The following is a 24711-nucleotide window of genomic DNA, read 5'->3' as shown; positions in this document are numbered from 1 at the left end:
GGAAAAAAGTTAGAACTGTTTGAAAAATCACGTAATCTTTTCAAGCCTACAGTGCAGCTTTTCCTGCAAGAGTTGATCCTCCACGCACCCCTCCTCCCACAGCAAACTAGGACCTAGATTGTGCCTCACTGCCACTGCCATGTTGCCTGAAAAAGCTGCAGAGGAACAAGCCAAATACTCCAGCCAGTAGAAGTAGTTGCAGAAGTCAAAGCAGGGACTCCTGCACTGGTGGGGCTGGAGTAAAATGGGATCCAGCTAGAGCCACCCTTTCTCCCAGCACCTCTGAGGCCCAGAAATATGTCGGGGAGATCCCCTGCACCAATCTAGAGAAACTAGGACCCAAGTGATGCTTCCTCTCTGCCCCTGACATGTGGGTTTGGGAGACAACTATAAGAAGGAACCAGCCAAAGACTCCAGCCGATGGGGCAGCTGCAGAAGCAGCCACAGCAGGGACCTTCAGACAACTTTCTGCAGTTTGTACTTCAGTGTTTCCCAAACTTGGGACACTGCTTGTGCAGGGAAAGCCCCTGGTGGGCCGGACCGGTTTACCTGCCGCATCCACAGGTCTGGCCGATTGTGGCTCCCACTGGCCGCGGTTCACTGCTCCAGGCCAATGGGAAGCGGCGGCTAGTATGTCCCTTGGCCTGAGCTGCTTCCAGCAGCTCCTATTGGTCTGGAGCAGCAAACCATGGCCAGTGGGAGCCACTATTGGCCAAACCTGTGGACGCGGCAGGTACACAAACCGGCCCGGCCTGCCAGGGGCTTTCCCCACACAAGCGGCATCCCAAGTTCAGGAACCAGTGTTGTACTTCCTTTGCTATGTGCTGATTAGCTGTTTGTCAATCCAACCCTCTCCCTCCCTCAGTCTCTTCTCCTCTGCTTCTTCTGTGGAACTAACGTGTTTTGTGCAATTACATTGTTCACTCTGCTGATGTGTTCGATCCCTTTGCCCATCCTGCATCGATCTGCTCTATGTAGATTGTAAGCTTTCTGGGACAGGGACTATTTACTTCTGTTTGTGCAGTGCTTGGTACAATGACGCTCCATTCATGATTGGTTCTTAGACATTACAGTAATAAAACAAAGCAGTGTAGAGCACACAGAAAAATGTTTCAGGTTCTTGTGGATATCAGCTCTTACATGGGAAATAAAAGAGCTTGAACTCAGAGGTAAGTAAAAGGAAATTTTAAATATTTGTATAATAGAACTGTTTTGTAATAAAGCAAATATTAGTTAGGGGCTCTTCAAATGTGAACTGAAAAGCTTTAATACAAATTAATTTTAAGTGATTACTAGAAATTACCAACGTTCCAAGGGATGGCATCTACTGTATCCCCATGGCAGAAAAACCAAAAACACACATACACATTCCACCTGTTATTCTTTTACCATATCAAATAGAAAAGGAGGATATATTCATGTTTTCAATGGTGCCCAAAGATTTAATCCTTTGACTGGTTTTCAAAGGTCTGGATCTTTGCAGCTCTTTTTGGCTGATGGCTATGAGATGTTTATAGCATTATAACCGAACACTTGGTGTTTATCAAATTGTTCCCCCATCCCCGTATAGAAAAACTGCAACAAGAAACATCTCCCAAATTTAATTATTTTTGAGAGGTCTCCTACACCTCCAGCTGTCTTTTTCTTTAATTTGCTGTTACATCTCACTGACCCAGATTGTATTAGCGTTAATCTTTATGTTAAGGAGTTTTGATTTTTGTCAATGTCTTTTGTTCTTGATACTCTGTATTTGGATGTAAAACAACAAATTTAGCAGAAGCAGATCACACAGAGAAAACCTGAAATGTTAATTGTAAATTAGGAACAGAAACGGTTGTACTGCATAAGATCCCATCTTTATTTACAGGCTAATAAAAAAAATATGAAACTCAGCTTAACTAGGTATAATACAATTGTTGCAAAATGTTACACCTTCCACAGATATGAGACCAACCCAAGATGGAAGGGTGTTTGGATAGATTATACAATAAATAACATCTGAATATTGCTCACCATATCCATTATCAACACATCTGTGGTAAGTTTGAGATACATACAAACCCTCTCCACTGTAGTAAATACACTTCTACCACAGAAATACAAAACAATTTATGACTCAAGTTAATTTACTACCATCAAGCTTGTTTCTTAGTAAGCAGTGGTCCCACCTCCCTTCAAACTCCATTCTCCTTTAAAAAAACAAGCGAGAGCTATTCCACTGAAGATTTAAAAAATATGGCCAAGGAATTATCCACACAAAGCTGCACTCTATTCTCTTAAGAGCTTTGTTTTATTATCTGAAGTAAAATATATACAAGTAAACAATGTTGTATACTTTTTTAAAAATAAAATATGAAAATCTTACTTTCCTTGGAAACTCTTCGTGTCCAACTCAATCAACCCCTGGGAACCAGCAGGTTTGAGTGTTCCAGTTATTGGCAAAACAGAGTAATGTATTTATAGATTGCATTTAGATTTTGCAACTTCTTGTTAAACTACTGTTGCCTTAAAAAAGAACTTCTAATAGTTTCACTATCCCAACAATAAATCTGCAGCGTTATAGCAGGAAGTATGGAGTAGAACCACACTATCCTTTCGCAGAAAGTCCTAACAATATTGTCCGACTCAGGGCTTCCCAAACAAAGGTAAAAAAAAACTGACATGGGGGGTAGGGGGAATTTTGGCATTAATCTGTCAATGCTGGTCATCTTCCCAGCCAGTACACCACTTCTATCACTGATCTCACCTACAGGATGATCAAAGCAGCAGGCAGACAGAGTGGTGATGGAAAGAAAACGACTTCAGCAACCCTGTCCAACCTCAAACTGGACACGGGCAAAAGTATTTGATATGGAAGATTCTAGGTGCTTCAACGGGGGTGAAGGGATTTCCTCTTTCCCACAGATAACTATCCCTATGCTTCCCTAGACATGACAGAAGGCCATGTCTAACATCTTCAAACAGAGAGGGAATACCCGAAAAGTGAAAAATGAACTGCCTTCTCTGATGGAGAAACACAATGAGCTCCATGCTACACTCAGCTTCAGAGTACACCTTATTGGAATGACAGTAGATGTGACACAATGAATGTCTGGATGCAACATTACAGCAATGAATTAATCTGCTAAAATGCACCTGAACAATTCATGTAATACATGGAGCTTCAGATGCACAGAAAGATGCCTTCATAAGCAACTGGTGATATGTGACTTATGCATTCGGCCCTATTTTTTAAATATTAACATATGCTTAGAGGCAATATTACAGAGTATTTTAATATGCTTTACCACAAAAAAAATTGTCTGTAAATGAAACAGCTTTTTGAGTGAATGGAACCATGCACAAAAATTCATGAAAAGAGCAACAGTTAAAGGTTTTATAAATAGCAAAATCTTTGAATAAAGTATATACGCTTTAAAGACATCTCTATAAACATATATATAGTGCTCCTAAGAGGGATAAGTAACTGTGTTCTACATCAAAAGTTTTGAACATTAAACATTAGATTAATTGATATTCCTCTAAAGGCCTTAGAAATTTTCTCTCTATTTATGTACATCAATACAGTAATATTTGCAAAGCTGTTATTTCACATTAGTTTCACTCTCAAAATACAAAATCTCATCTTTTCACATTACAGTTTAACAGTCTGCATAGCAGTAAATAGGAGAGCAGGGATGTCGTGCTTTATCCTGGGTTAATAAAAGCTATTACACTTTTTTATAGTTTGCATATGGAGCATATTGTGTTTCACTAAAATTTCTATAGATACAGAACGAAAAACTAGCCAAGAAAACCACCATTAAAGTCACCATTTTTCAAACATGCCTTGGGCCTTTAGATGTACATCAATTATCTATATTTGGATATAAATGCTCTTGGAAGGCAACAGTATTTCATTTAAACAGTAACAATTAAAATGCTATAGGCTAACAGGACTGTCATACCATTTAGGACCAGATACTTCATGGCCCTGAGCACCTGCTGCGAGATATGGCGTGTCTTCAATTCCCTTTGATTTAAAGATAATTTCAATGGGAATTGAGCGTGTTCAGTACCCATCCAAAAGTATTCAGCATCTCATAGGATCAAGCCCACGATGAACAACTCAATGTATAAAATTACTTCATATCAGTCCTAACATACATTCAATAACGAATACTGACTGTATGATGCTCAGATACAATGCACAAGGGTAGACATAATTCTGAACAAGCAGTAAGCTATTTTTGCACTAATTTTGCACTTAAAAAACAAATAGAACAGTGCTCTGTTTAAATACTTTTGGAGAATATTTTAAGTGCAGCATTGATTGGCAATAAATTGTTTAAAGAAATTAAATAATGCTGAAAATCTCCTCAGATGTAAAATGATTGTGTATTGGGAGATCAGAATTTACAATATTCAACAGTTGTTCTTTCCACTTTTGTTTTCTTAAACTAAAACAATTGCTTTTTGCTATTATGTGAAAATCTGAGTCATGACATGTTTTGTTCCCCCTTTCCCTCCCCGCCCCCCCCTTTTTAATTGCAGCTCAAAAAACCTCAATGGAAAATTCAGGGATGCAGTGGTAAATATTCACTTCTCCCTTTTTTAACAGTTAAAGGTTAGTTTGGATCAAAGTGCTGTTAATTCTTTGCTTTTACTCAGTGACAAAGGAACAAAATAAAGCTGGCTACAATTTTATTCTATACCCTTCAAGGACATCAGTAGGATCCAAAGCTGAATGTATTAAGATTATCTTTTGGAAACGACATGCTTTGGTGCTTACAGTTCAAGGAAAAACCATTTTACATGCAATGTGTTAACTAATGTGTGTCACAGAAGAACAGAGTTTTACACATTATGAATTGCTCACAAAGAAGCCCTGAGGTAATTGCCATTTTTTTCAGGCAACAGTAATACAGGTTTCCTTTGATTTTTAATAGTCCTTTTACAACCTACTATGGTATATAAAATTTGGAACAGTCTATACTGATTATCAGTCTTTCCTGAAGAAGTGATCAGGCAAGTCGATTTCTTTAGGGCAAGGACTCAGCAGAATCAGCTAGTTTGGGTGCAGTCTCTTCTAAGGGAGTTTCAACTGAATTTCCTAGGTCTCCATTTTCATGTCCATCAACACTTTGTTTCTTAACAAACACTGCAAATTAAAAATATTTTTTTTAACAGGTGTTGTGGTGATCTGAGGAATTACAAACCAATGAGCTTTACTTCAGAAAAACTCATTAAAATAACTCAAAAATAGAACTATAAAGACTTATAGATAAATATAATATTTTAGGAAAATCTGCACTGCGTCTGTAAAGGAAAATCATGCTTCTCTAATCGAGAAGAAATATTTGAACACATCTACAAAACAGTGGACAAAGAAGAACCAATTGTCACTGTATTAGGACTGGACAACAGTCAGAAAACAAAAAGTAGAAAGAGTCAATTTTCGCATGGGAACATGGTTAAGAGAAAGTGAAAACCTGCAGATAATACAGATTTACCTAGGCTACCCAAGATGACTGAATGAGGAACTTCAGAGAGACCTAACAAAGCCAGGTGAGTTGGCTGCATCATGGCATATGAAATTCATTAAAAATTCTTAATTCCAGTCAAACAGGTTTGTATAATGAAGCTTCAGCTTTTAACATTTAGGCAAAAGAAGTTTTACCTTCTGATGGTTTGACAGCTGCACTTGCATTTTTCCTATTAGAACCTGAATTTCCACCTTCCTCCAATTCATCAAGATATAAGCGATAGCGATGTCCACTTTCATCCTCATATTCTACATTTTCGTCATCTGAGTCTACCTCTGGAGCAACATACACCACTTCAAATTCAATCTCCCCTCTCTAGAATACAATAAAGATTAGCATGTACTTATTTCACAAAATGGCTAGGGGGTTAAACTGGACTGCTAACAAGTATATTTTGTTGAATATCTGAAATGCTTTGGGAAAATATATGAATTAACCACTTACTCGAAGTGCAATAATAGCTCTATAGTTTAGGATGCACTGAAATTTGCATTAAAGTAGGGATTAAACATTTTTGCTATGAATGTGTATGATCCCCAAGTCTGCAAAACTTATGCTTAATGAAGAACAAGTTTACCAAGAATTTAACTAAATCTATTAATTATTTGGAGAGAAAAGGCAAGTACATCAAGGGAGGCCATGGTGCATCATGGGAGATGTAGTCCAGCCCACAAAGAATGAGGACATGAGATGGCTAACTTACAATTTTCATGAGAAATCATGGCAACATTTCCAGTAAAAGTAATATTTCAGGTTTTGGATAAAATATGGTTTTAATAGTTTAGTACTGACTGAGAAAATAATAATCAATAATGCTCCTTTACACATTTAGATGGAAGGCTCCAATCTAAGTACTGATCCAGCCTATCTAAGCGCATCAAAGCAATATCTAAGAGCATAAAAACATAAGGTGATACAGCTGCAGGAAACACTATCTAAACACAAGTGCTGGGGTTGAAAGAAAATTTAAAAATGCCAAGCAACTTAATAGGTAAGAAAAAAGAAGACATAGCCACATACTGATGGATAATATAAGTTACCTGTTGGGAAAGAATAGTTACTGCTTCTTTATGTTTGGCATCTCTCAGATTCACTCCATTTACTGCTAGAATGGCATCTCCAACATGCAGACCTCCACATCGGTCAGCAGGCTGACCAGGGTGGATTTCAGAGATTAGAATTGGAACACCATGCTCCTTCCCACCCTAACACCACAAAAAAGAAAAAGATGGATTTATTTAAATAGCTGTTAGCAGGAAAGCAATGTCTGGATAGCTTTTTAAGTCTTTGTTTCAGTTTTCACAATAGAAAATTACACATTTTCACCTTTGGTGAAAATAATTCATTTAATGATTCCTTTAATTCCCCCTCTCCGCCCCCAGACAGGTGAACAAATCTGAGTTATATACTCGAAGAGTGAATGGTGATAATTCTGATTATTAACAGAAAACAAAATATTTAAATCAGATATACAAATTGATGAAACAAGATTGTAAAAGTAAAAAAATGTTTTTATACATCAGACATTGTGCCAGTTACTTAGCAGCTACTTCCAGGATGCAATAAAATATAGGCACTATGGCCAGTATTTTCAGGCTCACTTGCTTAAAAGTTACATATCTAAACCAAAGTGACCAGACTTTCAAAGATACTGGGCACCTGCTGCCAGGACCGTCTCCAGGCACCAGCAAAGCAAGCACATGCTTGGGGCAGCACTCCGGCCATTCTTTTTTTTTCAGGGCAGTTGTGCTCTCGGAGCTGCGCCACTTAGATGGGACGAGGGTGCCGCGCCCCCGACTGCAGCAGAAAGGAGAAGCCCTAGCCCCGGGATGCTGAGCTGCCAGGGCCCAGCCGCTACCTGGGGAGGAGAGGGCAAGTCCAGCCGGGGAGCCGGGGCTGCGCCACCTCATCTGCGCACTGGCTGCTGCGCTGCCTTGCGCCACCCCTTATATCGGGACATCTCTGCGTGGCCGGGCGGCGTAGGGTGTAAGGACCCTGCAGGCGCTGGGAGAAGGTAACATCACTCCCTCTGCTTCCAGTGCCGCCTGCGAGCCCAGCACCACTTGAGCTTGGGGCGGCAAATAACCTAGAGCTAGCCCTGCCTGCTGCATTCACTGAGTTAGCCTTTGAAAATCAGCCTACTATTATTTGGATGTATGAAGTCAACACCGAAATTTGAAGAAGCTGGCCTATGCCAAGATTCTGTGAGGCATTTCTATTATAAAACCTCATTTTTCTCTTTGCTTGCCAAGATTATATGTATTGGTTGTCAGAATTCTCCACTAACTATCCTGCATATAAAGGCTATGCCCAGAAATTGAATATTATTGAGTTTTTTTAAATGCATGCTTCTGAAGTGAGACGTTTAAAAAAAATTAGAAGTTTCAGATATTTTTCAGCTACCTTGCACATTCTAGAACTCAAAATGATTTGCATTTGTTTATACATGCAGTCTAATGCACATGAGATGATGATGATGATATTAAAAGCAGTAGACTCACTGTTCCTTATATTTTATAAAAATAATCCTGCTAAATTTAATATAGTCACATTTCAAGTTAATATTTCTGTACATTTCCAACAGTAATTCTTACATTGGATAAAACCTGAACGGTGATGAGACAAACTACTTTTGTTGTTCATAGACAACAGTATATAAAAACAGTTCTATTGAAGTGTTTTTTCCAGTAGATTACTATTTAACTTGTAATACTCCAATCTGTCCAAATGTCAAAAATTGGCATCACTGCATACTACAGTATCACCTAAGCTATTCTCCCTCAGCTATAGCAATGACCTAAAAGTTAACTGTAAATGAGGACAGAAGGTGGAAAATAGATATAAATATTTATTACTGTGATTGAAATGCCTAGCCCTTCATGGTCTTCTTTAACAAGGAGAACTTTTCTGATTGGACCAACGCCTTGACTCTTCTTTAAGGAATCTGGTTCCTAGTTTAATACAAAAAAGAATAAATATAAACATATGAACTAAAAGGTACTTTTATGGTTGTTTTTTCACATGCAGAAGGAGAATACACACAGCAGCAGCAAAGTTACATTAGTACAAGCCAACTCAAACACAGAATATTCTTTGCCAGACAAACTGTGAAGAAGAACTGATGATGGAAACAAAAAAAGAGACTACTCATCTTACACTCCTGATTGGAGGTAGCGTTCCTGTGGTAACAAGAAATGGATGAGACAAAAGTCAGCCCCAGAAAAGAGAGGCAGACCACACAAAAGTCACTAGTTTGGAAACTAGTTGGGTCTACCACTCAATACTAGAAACTATATTTTGACCACAGGTGAAATTAAAAAACTTATGAAACCATCCCTTAATTATTACAGTGATCTAGTCAATACATTCAGTATACAGTCTCAAGCATTTCTGATCATTTATTCCAGCAGGATATAAGAAAACAACAACAAAAGTCAATCTCAAAATCTCACAAAAGCAGAATATATCAAGATACTTCTTTTCTCGTTATATTTTGTGAAATTTGTTGTTGCTATCACACATGATGAGAAAAAAAAAAGTAACTGCACCGAAAATCTACAGGGCCCAGTATTTTTATAAGTAATGAGTGATTTTAGGTGACTTAGTTGAGATGCTTTTAAGAGGCTTTATTTCAAAGAGTATTTTCTATAAAAAACAGGATTCTTTAAGGCTTATCCAGTTGGGGCACCCAAAGTCACAAGCCACTTTTGAAAATTTTGACCATGAATTTGAGTTCACCCCAACTCTAATTAAGTTTGTTATTCAGATTTTTTATAAAGATTAGGGCTGTTGATTAATCACCATTAACTCATATGATTAACTAAAAAAAATAAATTGCAATTAAAAATGTATTGCAATTAATAGCAGTTCTAATCGCATTGTTAAACAACAGAATATCAATTGAAATTTATTAAATATTTTTGGCTGTTTTTCCTACATTTTCAAATATATTGACGTCAATGACAACACAGAATACAAAGCGCACACTGCTCACTTTATATTATTATTTATTACAAATATTTGCACTGTACAAATGGTAAAAGAAACAGTATTTTTCAATTCACCTTATACAAGTACTATTCTGTAATCTCTTTATCATGAAAGTGCAATTTACAAATGTAGATTTTTTTTCGTTACATAACTGCACTCAAAAACAAAACAATGCGAAACTTTAGAGCCTACAAGTCCACTCAATCCTACTTCTCATTCAGCCAATAGCTAGACAAACAAGTTTGTTTACATTTATAGGAGATAATACTGCCCACTTCTTATTTATAATGTCACCAGAAAGTGAGAACAAGCATTCGCATGGCACTTTTGTAGCCAGCATTGCAAGGTATTTATGTGCCAGATATGCTAAATACCCTTATGCCCCTTCATGCTTCAGCCACCATTCGAGAGGACATGCTTCCATGCTGATGATGCTTGTTAAAAAAATAATACTTTACAGTTAACTCTTCACTTAAAGTCATCCCGGTTAACCCTGTTTCACTGTTACGTTGCTGATCAGTTAGAGAACATGCTTGTTTAAAGATGCACAATGCTCCCTTATAACAGTTGTTTGGCAGCTCCCTGCTTTGTCCACTGCTTGCAGAAAGACCAGGCCGTTGGAGCTAGCTGGTGGGGGCTTGGAACCAGGGTGGACCGGCTGCCCCCCTATCAGCTCCCCGCTCCCCTAAGTTCCCTGTGCAACAGCTGCCCAGCAGGCTATCAATTGCCGGGTAGTTCAGCTGTCCCTCCCCCCACTGCCATGTGCTGCTCCTGCCCTCTGCCTTGGAGCTGCTCCCAGGAAGCCTCTTCCTTGCTGTGCAGAGGTGGGGGGAAGAGGGGTGCTAACGTTGGGGTGTCTTCCTGCCTCCACTTCTGTACCTTATCTCCACAGAGTAGGGGGAGGACACGACAGGGCTCAGGACAGAGGGAGCTTGCTGGCAGCAGCTGCTGTCTCAACTTGCTAATCTACTTAAAAAGGCAATGTACTTAGAGTGGGTCAGCGTACTTAACGGGGCAATGCGTGTCTCTCACACACAGTGTGTTTCTCTGTCTCACTCTGCCATGCTGTCTCCCCTCCCTCCATTCATGCTGCCCTGTGGAGTGTGAAGCTACATTAACAACAATATGTTAGCCCTTGAGGGCTCAGCCAAATGCTAGTTCATCATTTAACAGTAAATCATTCCCTGGGAAATATCCCTCCCTCTTCCACTAACTTCACCACCTCAACCAAGCTTCACAATCATCATTGCTGTGAACAGTATTAAATTGTTTATTTAAAACTTATACTGTGTATATATGTGTGTGTGTGCATATATATTAGTTTTTTGTCTGGCGAAAAAAATTTCACTGGAACCTAACCCCCTCCATTTACATTCATTCTTATGGGGAAATTGGATTTGCCTGAAGTAGCATTTTTCAGGAACATAACTACAACGTTAAGCAAAGAGTTACTGTAATTAAATTTGTGACTGAATTCCTTGGAGGAGTATTGTATGTCTCCAGCTTTATTTTACCTGCATTCTGCCATATATTTCATGTTATTGTAGCCTCGGATGATGACTCAGCACACAATGTTCATTTTAAGAACACTTTCACTGCAGATTTGAAAAAATGCAAAGAAGGTACCAATGTGAGATTTCTAAAGATAGCTACAGCACTCGACCCAAGGTTTAAGAATCTGAAGTGCCTTCCAAAATCTGAGAGGGATGAGGCGTGGAGCATGCTTTCAGAAGTCTTAAAAGAGCAACATTTTGATGCAGAAACTACAGAACTCGAACCACCAAAAAAGAAAATCAACCTTCTGCTGGTGGCAATTGACTCATATGACGAAAATGAACATGCGTCAGTCCGCATTGCTTTGGATTATTTTTGAGCAGAACCCGTCATCAGTATGGATACATGTCCTCTGGAATGGAGATTGAAGCATGAAGGGACATATGAATCTTTAGTGCATGTAAATATCTTGTGACGCCGGCTACAACACTGCCACGTTCTCACTTTCAAGTGACATTGTAAACAAGAAGCGGGCAGCATTATCTCCTGCAAATGTAAACAAACTTGTTTGTCTGAGCAATTGGCTGAAGTAGGACTGAATGGCCTTGTAGGCTCTGAAGTTCTACATTGTTTTATTTTTGAATGCAGTTATTTTTTGTACATAATTCTACATTTGTAAATTGCATTTTATTGATAAAGAGATTGCACTACAGTACTTGTATGAGGTGAACTGAGAAATACTATTTCTTCTATCATTTTTACAGTGCAAGTATTTATAATAAAAAGAATATAAAGTGAGCACTGTACACTTTGTATTGTGCTGTAACTGAAATCAATATATTTGAAAATGTAGAAAACAATCAAAAATATTGAAATAACGGTATTCTATTACGAACAGTGCGATTAATCATGATTAAACTTTTTAATCACACGTTTAATCACGATTAATTTTTTATCGCTTCACAGCCCTAATAAAGATGCTTTGACAATGAACACTATTAAGTCAACATTTTGAAACCTATGTGCCTGAAGTTAGGCTCCTAAAGCCATAAGTTGACACCTAAACAGAAGTAGTCTGATTTTCAGAAGGGCTGAGCACCCATCGCTGTCAGGGAAATCAATGGAAGCTGCAGGTGCACAACTCAGGACATTATAGCAGAGTCACTATTCAAGATAAAACCACACTTTAATTCACTGTAATATACGTAACATCATAATGACTCGGGATTATATCACCACATACAAGCGAATACAAACTACAGCAGAACAAGCATGAAGAGGGAGGCTTATACATATTAGTTCTCCCTGAAAAGCTGTGAAGGACTGGTGAAGAAAATAGGGGAAGGCAGGTTCACTAAGATAATATCAGAGTTCATCTTACATGCCCTGGTGGTGCTTGCATTGGTCTTTTCAGGTCATTACGACCCCGACATGCTCTAATAACAGTTTTGTGACGATGCAGGTGTATTTCTGCTTCTAGCTGGTTCCAAAGTTTATCATGAGCAGGACCCTTCATATCTCGACCTAGTAACTGAATCTGCTGGACCCTACAAAATGAGGAAGAAGAAAAAGAGTGTGTACAATACATCACAACTGAAAATTGAGGTAGTTCAGTACTCACAATTTATCTGCTTTAGTGAATTGCAGTGTTGTAACTTGCACCCATTTGCTCAAACCAGCACAACTGCAACAGTGCTGAGCATGTACACACACACAACACTCACTGAAAGTTTCAGGATTGTGGATTGCTGTACGTACCTACCTCACAGTACTCAGCATAGTTCCTTGAAGCAAGCACATATGGCTTGTAAGGTGACGATTTTTGCTTAAATCAACTGTAACTGCAAGATTTTCCCTATCTAGTGAAATCCTCTCTTTCCCTCAACTCCTCCAACTCTGGACCCTGCCTCAGAAGCCCAAACCCACACTGGAGGCAACCATTTGAGGTAGAAATTCCCTACCATTTCTCTCGGTGTGGGGCAAGAAACATTGTCTGGCAACAGCTGGAGCTGCAATAATGGCAGAGAAAGAAACTGTCTGGGTTGCCCCTGCAATCCAAGAGGCCCAAACTGTTTCTGAGGACAGCCTTGGAGGACTGTCTCAGTGGACAGTGGATGAAATCATAATAGAGGGGTACTTTGGCACATAGGATAATTTAATATCCTTTTTAAAACAAAGAACTGGGGAAATAAAAAATAGACAAAGGGTAAAAAATAAAATGCAAAAAAGAGGACTAACAATAGCTTTGTAGAGGGGGTAGTTAGGGATAGTTTCTACACATTTTGAAAGAAAAAAGGAACTAACATCGTGTCCCTATCATCACTCTCACTACTGTTTATCTATTTAATCCCCTTCCCACACCTTTCAGTGGATTTTTGTCTTTTTAGATTTTAAGCTGTTTGAACTAGGAACACTGTCTTCCTAAATGCTTGCACAGGAGTAAACAAAATGGGGTCCTGTCCCTGAGTGGAGTCTTTAAGTTTTACCACAATATAAATAAGCAGTGATTTTACATTTAAATTCTCTTTTTATTTTGGAATAAATATTGGTTCTTTAAACATACCTTTGGAATTAGGCTATTACTGAGGTAGTCACCTTAGGTCATTCATGGAACTAAGGGAAACAAACTTTTGTTCTATGGGGAGAGACGGAAGGGTTTCTTTTATCTCTCCCTGAAGAAAAGACATTTGCTTTTCTTACATGGGGCAGGAACCTGACCCGAAATATTCTGCTCAAGGCTTAGCTGGAAGTATGCATATTCCTAAAACATGCTTCCAAGGGGCTGGTTACAGTTTGCAATGGACATAGTGAAAGCCTGGTTTATTTTCAATAGCAGGGGGAACAGAGGACCTATAAGGTTAAACATATCCTAATCTTTCCATAATTCTGATTCTCTTATACCATTATTTGTATTATCGTAGCCCCTATGAGTCCCACTTATGGACAAGGACCCCACTGTACCAGGCACTGTATAAACAGAACAAAAAGATGGACTCTGTCCCAAACAGCAAAATTATCATAGTGTGGACCTGAAATTACTTGTACAAACCTTCCAGCCAGTTCTTTATCTAGATATTTGGCCGCCAGTCTTGCCCCATAAACCTCAGCCTGAAGCACAGCTATGTGTCGACGAAGTGCCTCATTTTCCTTCCTCAGTAACTTCACCTCCGCTTCAAGTTGAGCTTCTTTCACCTTTTCTTTCTTGTTGGCTTCAAGCTCTCTCTCCTAAAAAAAAAATTAAGAAAAAAATTGGTAGTTTTTATTTAAGTTATTTCAGGAAAAGTGCTAAACATTTCTGCAAATAAACATGCAATAACTGCAGCATTACATAATGGATTACTCCCTCTAGAAAGTATTGTGGTATTGAGGCTAAAGTTCCTTTATTATAAAGACTCCTACAAAAGAGCCACAAAATTGTCTTACATTGGGATTAACTTTCCTTACATCATAGGATCCTTTTCCTTTACGTAAAAGACATAGGGGAAGGTTTCAAAAGGCACAAAGGACAATCATGTGCTCAACTCTATAGAAAGTAAGTAGAATCCAGGCACCTAATTCCCGTTTGTGCCTTTGAAAATCTCTGCCCTAAACACCACCAACACTAAAGACGTCTAGACAAAACACTACGTAATACAGTCATCAATTTAAAACAAAAATTAAAAATAATGAAGTGATAACTAATTTTAACAAATTATGTCTTAACATCAAATTACCTTTATGCTATCAAATGTGTGGTAAATTTAAGAGATAGTCAAACAAGGCCTTTAAAATATATGCCAAAGACACATCGGTGACGATACCTATGTGATGGTATCTCTGAAAGGAACTGGTTGTCATGCCTTGCCAGGGTTAAGACCTGCCTAGTTTTGGAAATTATTTGGAGTTTAATTTCCAATGGCAGTAATATGAGTCAACAGTGTGATACTGTTGCAAAAAAAGCAAACGTGATTCTGGGATGCATTAACAGGTGTGTTGTAAACAAGACATGAGAAGTCATTCTTCCGCTTTACTCTGCACTGGTTAGGCCTCAACTGGAGTATTGTGTCCAGTTCTAGGCACCGCATTTCAAGAAAGATGTGAAGAAATTGGAGAGGGTCCAGAGAAGAGCAACGAGAATGATTAAAGGTTTGGGGACCTTACCTATGAAGGAAGGCTGAAAGAATTGGGTTTGTTTAGTTTGGAAAAGAGAAGACTGAGAGGGGACATGATAGCAGTTTTCAGGTATCTAAAAGGGTGTCATCAGGAGGAGGGAGAAAACTTGTTCACCTTAGCCTCCAATGATAGAACAAGAAGCAATGGGCTTAAACTGCAGCAAGGCAGATTTAAGTTGGACATTAGGAAAAAGTTCCTAACTGTCAGGTTGGTTAAACACTGGAATAGATTGCCTAGGGAAGATGTAGAATCTCCATCTCTGGAGATATTTAAGAGTAGGTTAGATAAATGTCTATTAGGGATGGTCTAGACAGTATTTGGTCCTGCCATGAGGGCAGGGGACTGGACTCGATGACCTCTCAAGGTCCCTTCCAGTCCTAGAGTCTATGAGTCTATAATATGCTACACAGTATTTTACTACTATTTGTTATTTATACTGTTGTAGTACACAGGAGCCCTAGTCATAGATCAGGACCCCACTATGCTAGCACTCAACAAACATAGAACTAAAATACAGTCCTTGCCCCAAGGAGTTTACAATCTTAGTAGAAGACAAGAGACAAAAGATGGATTTAGGCAGATGGGGAATACAAGGAAACAATGAGACAATATTGGTCAGGGTGACAGGACTGCTGGTATACAGACCACTGCCTAACTGTTGTCAAGCTTTCTGTAGGCATCATGGCAAAGGAACTTTGAGGATGTTTATGAGGAGCACTTCTCAGGCTTGCGGGGCAGTATGCAAGAAAGCACATAGTGCTTGTTTGAAAATGTAATAAGTGAGTGATGGAGGCTGACATCATGGGCCAATCAGAGGTGGATGTCAACAACTCAATACCTAATGAAAGGTGATAGGTAGGGTGGGGATTGACTATGAAGGGCTTTGAAAATGAATACATGCAGCTTATGTTTGATGCAGTAGAGAAGGGGAGCCAGTGGAGGGATGCAGAGAGGAAAGTAACACAGTCAAAGCAATGGCCTAAAAAAATGATATTTGTAACAGTATTCTGAATGGATGAGTGGGGCAAGATTGCATTGGTCAAGACCAGAGAAAAGGATTTTGCAGCAATTGAGACAAGAGAGGATGAGAGCTTTGGCAAGAGTTTTAACTGTGCTGATGGATACAAAAGGTTGGATTTTAGAGAAGTTACGCAGAAAGAATTGGCAAGGTTTAGATATAGCCTGGATGTGAGGTCTTAGAGAGAGGTCCAACTCGAAGATGACACCCTGGTTATCGGCCTGATTGACAGGCAGGCTGTTGATGTAGTCCACAGTGCTCAAGAGAAGAGGTAGCAAGGAGGGTGGAGATTAGCATTGCTGTTTTAGTCATGTTGTGCTTGAGCTGATGGGGAGATATCCATGAGGAGATGTAAGAGAGACAGGCCAAGATTGTAGCTTGGTCAGAAGGAGACAGTCTGGGATAGAGACATACATAGCTAAGTAGTCAGCACAAAGATGGTAGGTGAATCTGTGTTTGCAGATGAGATTACCTGGAGATAAGGTGTAGAGGGAGAAGAGAAAAGAAGAGGTCCAAGGACAGCACTTTGTCAAACCCCTATAAAAAGTTAGTGAGTGGATAAGAATTCTCCCACAGACATACTGAAGGAGCAATTAGAGAGGTAAGAGGAGAACCAGAAGAAGACAGAGCCACAGAAGCCAAGAGAGGACAAGATTTCAAGAAGAACTTGGTCATCTGTGTCAAAGGGCTGATCTACACTGGTGATCGATCTAAGATACGCAACTTCAGCTACGCTATTCATGTAGCTGAAGTCAAAGTATCTTAGTTTGATTTACCTGGCCGTCCTCACGGCAGCGAGTCGACTGCCGCAGCTCCCCTGTCAATGCTGCTTACTCCTCCTACAGAGGTGGAGTACAGGCATCGATTCATGGATCGATTATCGCATCCACACAAGACATGATAAATTGATACCCGATAGATTGATTACTTCCCGCTGATCCAGTGGGAAGTACAGACGTACCCTAAGGCAGCTAACAGGTCAAGAAATAGGAGGATGGAGTACTAGTTTTGAGCTATAGCATTAGAGACTTTGTTGAGTGTGGATACAGTGGTGTGCAAGAGGCAGAGCTGGACTGGACAGGGTCTAGGATGGAATTACAAAGAAAAACCCCAGACAGATTGTAGACTATAAGCTCAATAAGTTTAGTGATAAAGGGAGATAGGAGATGTGGTACTAGTTGGAAAGGGAAACACGATCAGGGGTGGGCGAGACTACGGCATATTTGTATTGTAAGGGGAAAGAGCCAGAGACAAGCAGAGGTTAAGTTGAAGAGTAAGGTAGAGGAGATCATGAGATGGGATGTGACAGGGTCACGGGGGCAAGTAGGAAGGTTAGAGGAAGAGAGCAGATGAGAAAATTCTGTCTCTATGATGAGAGAGAAGGAGGCAAGAGTTGTAGGAAGGGAAGACAAGCTGAAGGGAAGGGGAGAGCCATATCGTATTTTATCACACTGTCTCTTGGATGAAATAGGCAAGATCTTGCAGAGGAAGCAAATGTTTAAGGAGTGAGTCAAAGGTGGCAGAAAGGCAGCTGGGGTTGCAGGTATGGGATTCAATAAGTTTGAGAACTCAAGCTGTTTAGCACGGAAGATGGCAAAACTGAAGGAGGAAAGAACAAATCAGTAGTGGAAGAAGTCAGACTGGTCATGGGAGTTCCATCAAAGTTGCCCGACAGTGCAAGAGCAGAAAAGGAAGAAACGCATGCGGGGGGTGATCCAGGGAAGGGGGCTGGCAGGGTGGATCTTGTATGGGAGACAGGGACAACGACCATCTCAGTGGGAAAAAATGGAGGAGAGCAAATAAGATGTCAGTGCTGATGGATTGGAAGCATGGAAAGGTTGAGTGACAAAGGGTGAGGAGAAGGGCTGATGGCTGATGCTTAAAGACACCAAGTGATGGTCAGAAAGGGGAATTCTGGAAGAGAGAGAGAAAGAGCGAGTGAGCAGCAGTGCTTAATGAAAACCAAGTCAAGTGAACAGCCCTTTTGGTGAGTGCGAGAGTTGAACCAGGACTGCAGGTCAAATGAAGATTCAAAGGAAAGGAAACATGCAGTTAAGGGGTCAAACAGATCATCAAAATGGAAACTGAAGTCACCATAGATAAGGCCATGCCTATATTACTGGCTAAATTGACCCTGCTGCAATCGATGCAGCAGTGTCGTTTTAGCAGGTCTGGCGAATACACGCTAAGTCAATGGAAGAGCGCTCTCCTATTAACGTCTGTACTCCACCTCCCCAAGAGGTGGAAGCTATATCGATGGGAGATGCTCTCCCGTCAACATAGCGTGGTATAGCACCACGCTAAGTCAACTCAAGTTACATCAACATCAGTTACATAACTGCAGTAGTGTAACTTAGATTGACTTACACCGTTAGTGTAGACCAGTCCTAAGTTTGGGAAACTGGGAGACTAGGAAGAGAGAGAGCCTGGACTTGAAATCAGACAGAAAGACTGTATGTCCGAACTGATTCACAAGTGACAGCCTCACACAGATCACTTATTTCTCTTGAAAGAAAATTACCAACAGCTGAAAATTAGGTATAGAGTTCTACATATTCTTATAGCAAAAGAGATTGTTGGTGGTGATACCATTTTCATTCACAATCAGTCAATTAAGATTGGATTCATGGGTAAACCTCCTCACTGGCTCTTCCAAAATATCCTAAATGTGCCTATTGGTGTCTATGGCTTACACAAGCCTGGTAATAAAAACAGCAATAGCATAAAATTAAAAATAACTTGTCTGTCCATTGAGTAAAAAGAACATAAAAAGTTTGTCATTCTCCTAACCTCTGTCTGCCCTTAGATTGTGAATTTTTTGATTCAGGGTATGTCTGTCTACAAAAAACTTAAGCATATAATTGGCACCAAACATATGGAATTAAATAAAAATCACCCCCTACACACACACACACACACACACTATTGTTATAAGTGACACCTAAATTTTACTGAAACTGAAACATTAGAGACAAATATTTTTCTAGGTTTATTTACTTTGGACATTTCACAGCATTCCGTATACATTTGGTGTTACCGTTTCCTATGCACGGGCATATTGTCAGTTTCAACTGCTGCTCACATGGATCTTTCATCCAGCAAGAGAGAGAAATGGCCTGGTAAAACCACTTCTTTCAGGGGGACTCACAGACAAGCACTGTACCTGAAACCACTTTTAAAAAGTGACTAGACTTCAAGTTGACAGCATTCCTTTAAGATCACAGGTCCTTATCCTGAAAACAGCTCAACGTGAAAGGATCTCTCATCATGCAAAACCCTAATGAAGCCAAAAGGGTCCATGCGAAGGTCCTCACTTGTGGAGCATTCTTGCAGGATTGGTGCCTAAATGTGCAATTTTATGCACAGAATTCAGCACAAAGATTCAGTATTCCAGATATGAGGAGATCTACATTAGTTAGTATGAAAGAGATTTATTTAATATGAGGTTGCTCAATTTTTAATCTTAAAAGAGTATCTTATTATCCCTTATCTCTTCATTCCTCATAATTAAAACAATTATGGAAACTCAAATTACTGTACAATGCTCAATCTGAATGCAGAGAAAATATAAAATTATCTTTTCCAAGACCCACAGCACAGATATGGGCTGTAATTTGCTCAACTATGATTAGTATTATTTTAGAGAAAAACTTCAAGATGAAGGCAGATTATGATTACTTACACATAACTGAAAAAAATCATAGTAGAAATGTAGAACAGTAAAAGGATAGGGTCTACTACATTTACTACTATTTCCTTTGGTAATTTTTTATTGCAATACCTATACAAATTTTACTAAAAAGTACATATTTTGTTATCAGATATTTAAAATACAATTTGATATTGGCATCGATTACACTGGGTTGTAATTATCTGAACATACCCCATATTGAAGAGGTAGGTGAGTGATTTCTTTGTGAAAAGTATTTGCCTGTGTGTAACAGGTTGTTTTTGTCTTTTATCAGTTTTCAGTGTGAGTTCATTTGAGAGCTTAGTGCTTGTCTGGTGTTACCTGCAGAGGCAGTGTTGGGGCATTTGATGCTCTGAGTAAGGCACACGTCGTGATGGCATTTATAGGACTCTTGGATCTTAAAAGGTGTGTTGAAGAAGGTATTGATCATCATAGCACTGAAGACACGTCTTCAGGTTTTGCATCTATTGTTCTTGCAGAACCTGGTACAGCTTTGAGTTGGTGTGTCCTAGTCTGTGGGGAGCTTGCTTCTGATGATGAGATTGGCGAGGCTGGGAGGTTGTTTAAAGATCAGAACAGAGGGCTCAGGAAAGATTTCTTTCAGCATGTGGTCCCCATCAAATATTGGCTGTAAATGTTTGATGACACCCCATGCGCATTCCTGTGTGAGGAAGAAAAACCCAAACAACCTCATCATCCTACTGCCCCATACTGGTACCAATACAGTGTATCATCAGATAATTACAACTCAGTGTAATTGATGCTAACATCAAGCATTTTAAATATCTGAAAACAAAATAATTTAATAACTCTGTTGGACACTAAAAACCATGGACTGAGCTGAGATACCCATTTTATAGTTCACAACAATTTGTAACACACTTGCTGCCTACTAACTCTGCATTGTCTTATGACACTGATCTGATCTAGGAAGTTAGACGGGTTTTGGCCCAACCGGCTTCCAGCCACAGCTATTGTCATAGTGGCATGGCCATAGACAATTGTCAGACGCTGAGCTTCCCATATGATGAAGATTAGTATATTTTTCTCATCTCCTAAATTGCCATGTTATGTAGTTTAATAAAGAGACTGTATTACGCAGTAGTACACCATAGTACATATATTGGCCCCAATCCTTAAATATGACTGAGAAATGCATGGCACAGCTCAGGATGGAGGCATAAAGGTAATTTTAAATCACCTTTGTGCCACTCCCCATGAACCTCCTGATCCAGAGCTGGGTAGATTCCCAGGTGCAAACTAGAGCAACCTGGCACACAGCCACAGTCAGCTCAGGGTCAGAAGGTCTGGAGGGGAGAGGCACAAAATACAGTGACAACAATTTTGGCTTAATATTTCCTTTATGTCTCCCAATCCTGAGCTGCAGCATACACCCTTCCCAGCTTCACTGAAGGACTGAAGATACCATATGCACTATGTGTACTTTTTGTATAATACAGGTTCTGAATTTAAAATAGATAAGTTGAGAAATAAGAACGACCATACTGGGTCAGACCAATGGTCCATCTAGCCCAGTATCCTGTCTCTGACAGTGGCTAGTGCCAGGTGATTCAGAGGGAATGAACAGAACAGGGGAATTTCAAGTGATCCATTCCCGTTGTCCAGTCCCAGCTTCTGACAGTTGGAGGTTGGGGTTGTGTCCCTGACCATCTTGACTAATAGCCACTGACAGACCTATCCTCTAAATGTGAGGCACAATACTTCCTAGTCTCCCCATTCCAAAGGTCATATATTGGCCTTTGGGCTGGTCTAACTTACTTCCTCCCAATGGCATGGGGCAATTACAGGAATTGCCAGGGTGCAGGGATGCCTTAGTCACATCCCTTATACTGGTTGCAACAAGGGGCATGCCCTTGTTGTATAATGGCAACTCTACCCCAGGGGAGTGTAATAAGCAGGCATGATCTTCATGTAGTCATTAGGCTGGCTTTAGGGTTGCGATGCACTACCAGGATGGCACAAAGGTGCCCCAACACTCCCAAAGATCTGAGCAAGTAAATGTCCGCTGATTGTACAATTTATTCTCAATTTGTAAGATATCCTATACATATAAAATGTGATAGAGAGGCCAAAGTTTAAGGCTTATGCATGAAGGAACAGATTAAAAATCGAACATTCAATCTTTACTCTGTGTTATGTCGAAAGCTTGTCTTTCTCACCCACAGAAGTTGGTCCAATGAAAGATATTGTCTTTCTTGTCTCTCTTGTCTCTCTAGTATCCTGGGACTGACGCAGCTATAACCCTGCACAGAGCTCTGCATTACCTGACATTTCTGTTTAGTTTCTGAACCCTAACATTATACTACTGGTATTTTTTGCATAGTATTTCCTTGGGTATTTTTGGTTTAGTTTTACTTTAGAAAAGATTAAGCGCATCTAGAATGTGTAATTTCCTTGATCCAGGGATTTTGGTTTGACAACTCTTGAAAGAAGCTCATAATTCCAACCTTCTGAGTCTCAACTACCACAAGCTAACTTTCTAAAGTGATCTAGAATTTTTAGATCAACTAAAAAACCAACAGCAAAATTCTACTGTTCATGTGTGAAGTGATCCACTTTAAATGATTGTAAGCGTAAAGCTATACCATTGATTTTCTTCAAATGTGGCTTATTCCTTATATTCTAATTATATTTACAAAACAAATCAAGTCTGATGTTTCTAACTTGAATCATTATTCAGATATCTTTGTGAAATATTTCTTTCCAGAAGAAACAAGGAATAGAACTCAAACATAAGCAAAAAAAATTGCTCAAATTTTCCACTCCAAAATTTCTCCTCTGGACTCTGTCAAAGGCTGGAAAATTACATTCTAGAACTAGTTAGTGAGACGAAGTTATACACAATTAAAAAAGGTGATGTTAAAATGAAGTTGGAACTGAACCTTAAACATACACAATGCTATCCACTGTCCATTCTTTAAGTGGCATTTAAGAATATACACTTACAATGTTTGGCACTAAAAGGTCACACACTGCATAAAACAATGTTTACGATCACAACAGTGAACGGTATTTCCTTACTGCTGTAAAAAAAAAAAAAAAAAAAATCTAACCACACATTATAGCAAATCATTAGAAAATTCTTACTCTTAACATAAAATGTACTGAGGTAAGATGGAATGACAGGTTAGTGTCCTAATGTGTAAGAATACCTCAGCCTTTTCCTAAATCAGTTATATTTTGCCTATATAAGCAGATATTGTTTTCTAGTTTTTATATCATGACTAATATTCCTAAAGGAGAAAAATTATGCTTAATATAGACAACATTAAAAATATGAAGTTCTACTCAAGAATAACAGATCTCAATTACTTAACAATTTTTTCAATAGATAAAAACAAATGTTTAATAGTAGCTATAAGGGCCATAATTCTATGAAAATAGTGACATTATTTAAACATCTTTAAGTCTATCACTTGCAAAGTTTAAGAGGTGAAAGTCTCAAGTCTGAACCACTACCAAACAAACCTCCTTATAAGTACACTACTAAGCTTACATATTTTAGGCACCAGAGAACTATTAACAAATAGGAAAGTTACATTAAAAACAACACGCTCACAAAAAGGGAATTGAGGAGAGGGGGGAAATGTATGAAAACTGACATATTACCAGAGAAAATTGATAATGTACAAAAATTATTGCTCATAACATGCTGGATATTGTTATTTTTAAATAAATACTTAAACAGTTTCAGATTTTGTTTCTATGTAGCAAGATCAGACAACCTTCAGAATTTCATAAATTACCAGGCCCTATCATCCCAAAATAGTTGCAGCAACCAGAAACAAACAAATACAGACATGCACAGGCTTGGGAAAAAAGGCACCAAAACTAAAAATTGTCAACAATATCAGATATGTGGACAACTGGGGACGAGGTTGGGGGGGGGAGGGGGGGAAAGCCAGACAGATACGTTTTTCTAGTCTCAGAGGCCAATATGTATACAGATGAAGGGAACTAGCATACTTACCAACTCATCCACAGAAAGGATAGACTTAAGAAAGAAGAAAACAGTTCCACAATCAGAAAAACTGGTAAACAGTGGCAAAGTGAACTTCTAGAAAATGCCATAAAATAAATGCAAATATCAGCAGTCTTATTCTGTCAGAATACTATTAAGGAAATGTACCAGATTTATTGAAGGACACAAAAATAAGTATGGTATTAAACAAAAAAGTTTATTTTGTAGCAATTTCTGCATCAAAGTATGTATTGTAAGGAATAAATCATTACAATTATTTGTTAGAAAATTACATACATTCATTTCCTTACTAAACATAAGTATTGGGAAGATCTACAAAAGCTTAAAATACAGTAAGATTGCTATAAAGATTTCCACATTTTGTTGGGGAAAAGATAATTGCTTTTCAAAGAACAACAAATACAGGCTTGCTTCTAAGCCTTTCTGAACCTAAACTAAGGGTTTTACCTGATAGTTAAATTATAATTCAGATTTACGTAACATTATAAAATACTTTTCTAGCTATATATTACACATCTGGTTTTCAGCCACTTATGGGACACACGTATGTAAGCAGCAAAAATATATATATAATGCACTGCAAAACAGGAGGAGGAGATACAATTTTGACCAAAGTCACTTTAGTCAAACTCTTATAAAAACTCTTACAAAAAGTACCAAAAGAAATTTCATGTCCATGCAGCACAGACAGGATATTAAAAAACAGATCGTATCTGAAAGACGCTTGTAGAGTAAACTGCATGTAGTCAACTGTTGAGCAACCTTGAATGTTTAAATAGGTTTTCATTCACCGTTTTGCATAATTTGGAGTTTTTCAAATATGCATTCATAGTAAGCT

At 38.9% G+C, this 24711-nt stretch overlaps 1 protein-coding gene across 2 annotated transcripts in view; it reads right to left on the bottom strand.

The window, feature by feature from the left end:
- Positions 1–1834: 1834 nt before the first annotated feature.
- GOPC (golgi associated PDZ and coiled-coil motif containing) overlaps positions 1835–24711 on the bottom strand; it is a 47868-nt gene continuing 24991 nt past the window's right edge. The window contains exons 3-9 of one of the 2 annotated variants that reach the window (XM_050949753.1): positions 23862–23885; positions 14059–14234; positions 12391–12556; positions 8381–8476; positions 6566–6730; positions 5660–5840; positions 1835–5140 (exon numbers count right to left, since the gene is read on the bottom strand). In XM_050949753.1, the coding sequence (XP_050805710.1) occupies positions 5022–5140; positions 5660–5840; positions 6566–6730; positions 8381–8476; positions 12391–12556; positions 14059–14234; positions 23862–23885 (927 nt within the window). In that variant the 3' untranslated portion in view covers positions 1835–5021. The remainder of the gene's footprint in view (positions 5141–5659; positions 5841–6565; positions 6731–8380; positions 8477–12390; positions 12557–14058; positions 14235–23861; positions 23886–24711) is intronic. The other variant, XM_050949754.1, reaches the window with a different exon arrangement.

This window comes from Gopherus flavomarginatus, chromosome 4 (assembly GCF_025201925.1).
Source record: "Gopherus flavomarginatus isolate rGopFla2 chromosome 4, rGopFla2.mat.asm, whole genome shotgun sequence".
Taxonomy (NCBI): domain Eukaryota; kingdom Metazoa; phylum Chordata; order Testudines; family Testudinidae; genus Gopherus; species Gopherus flavomarginatus.
Note: the sequence above shows the minus strand (reverse complement) of the source record. Positions and strands in the feature narration are given on the sequence as shown.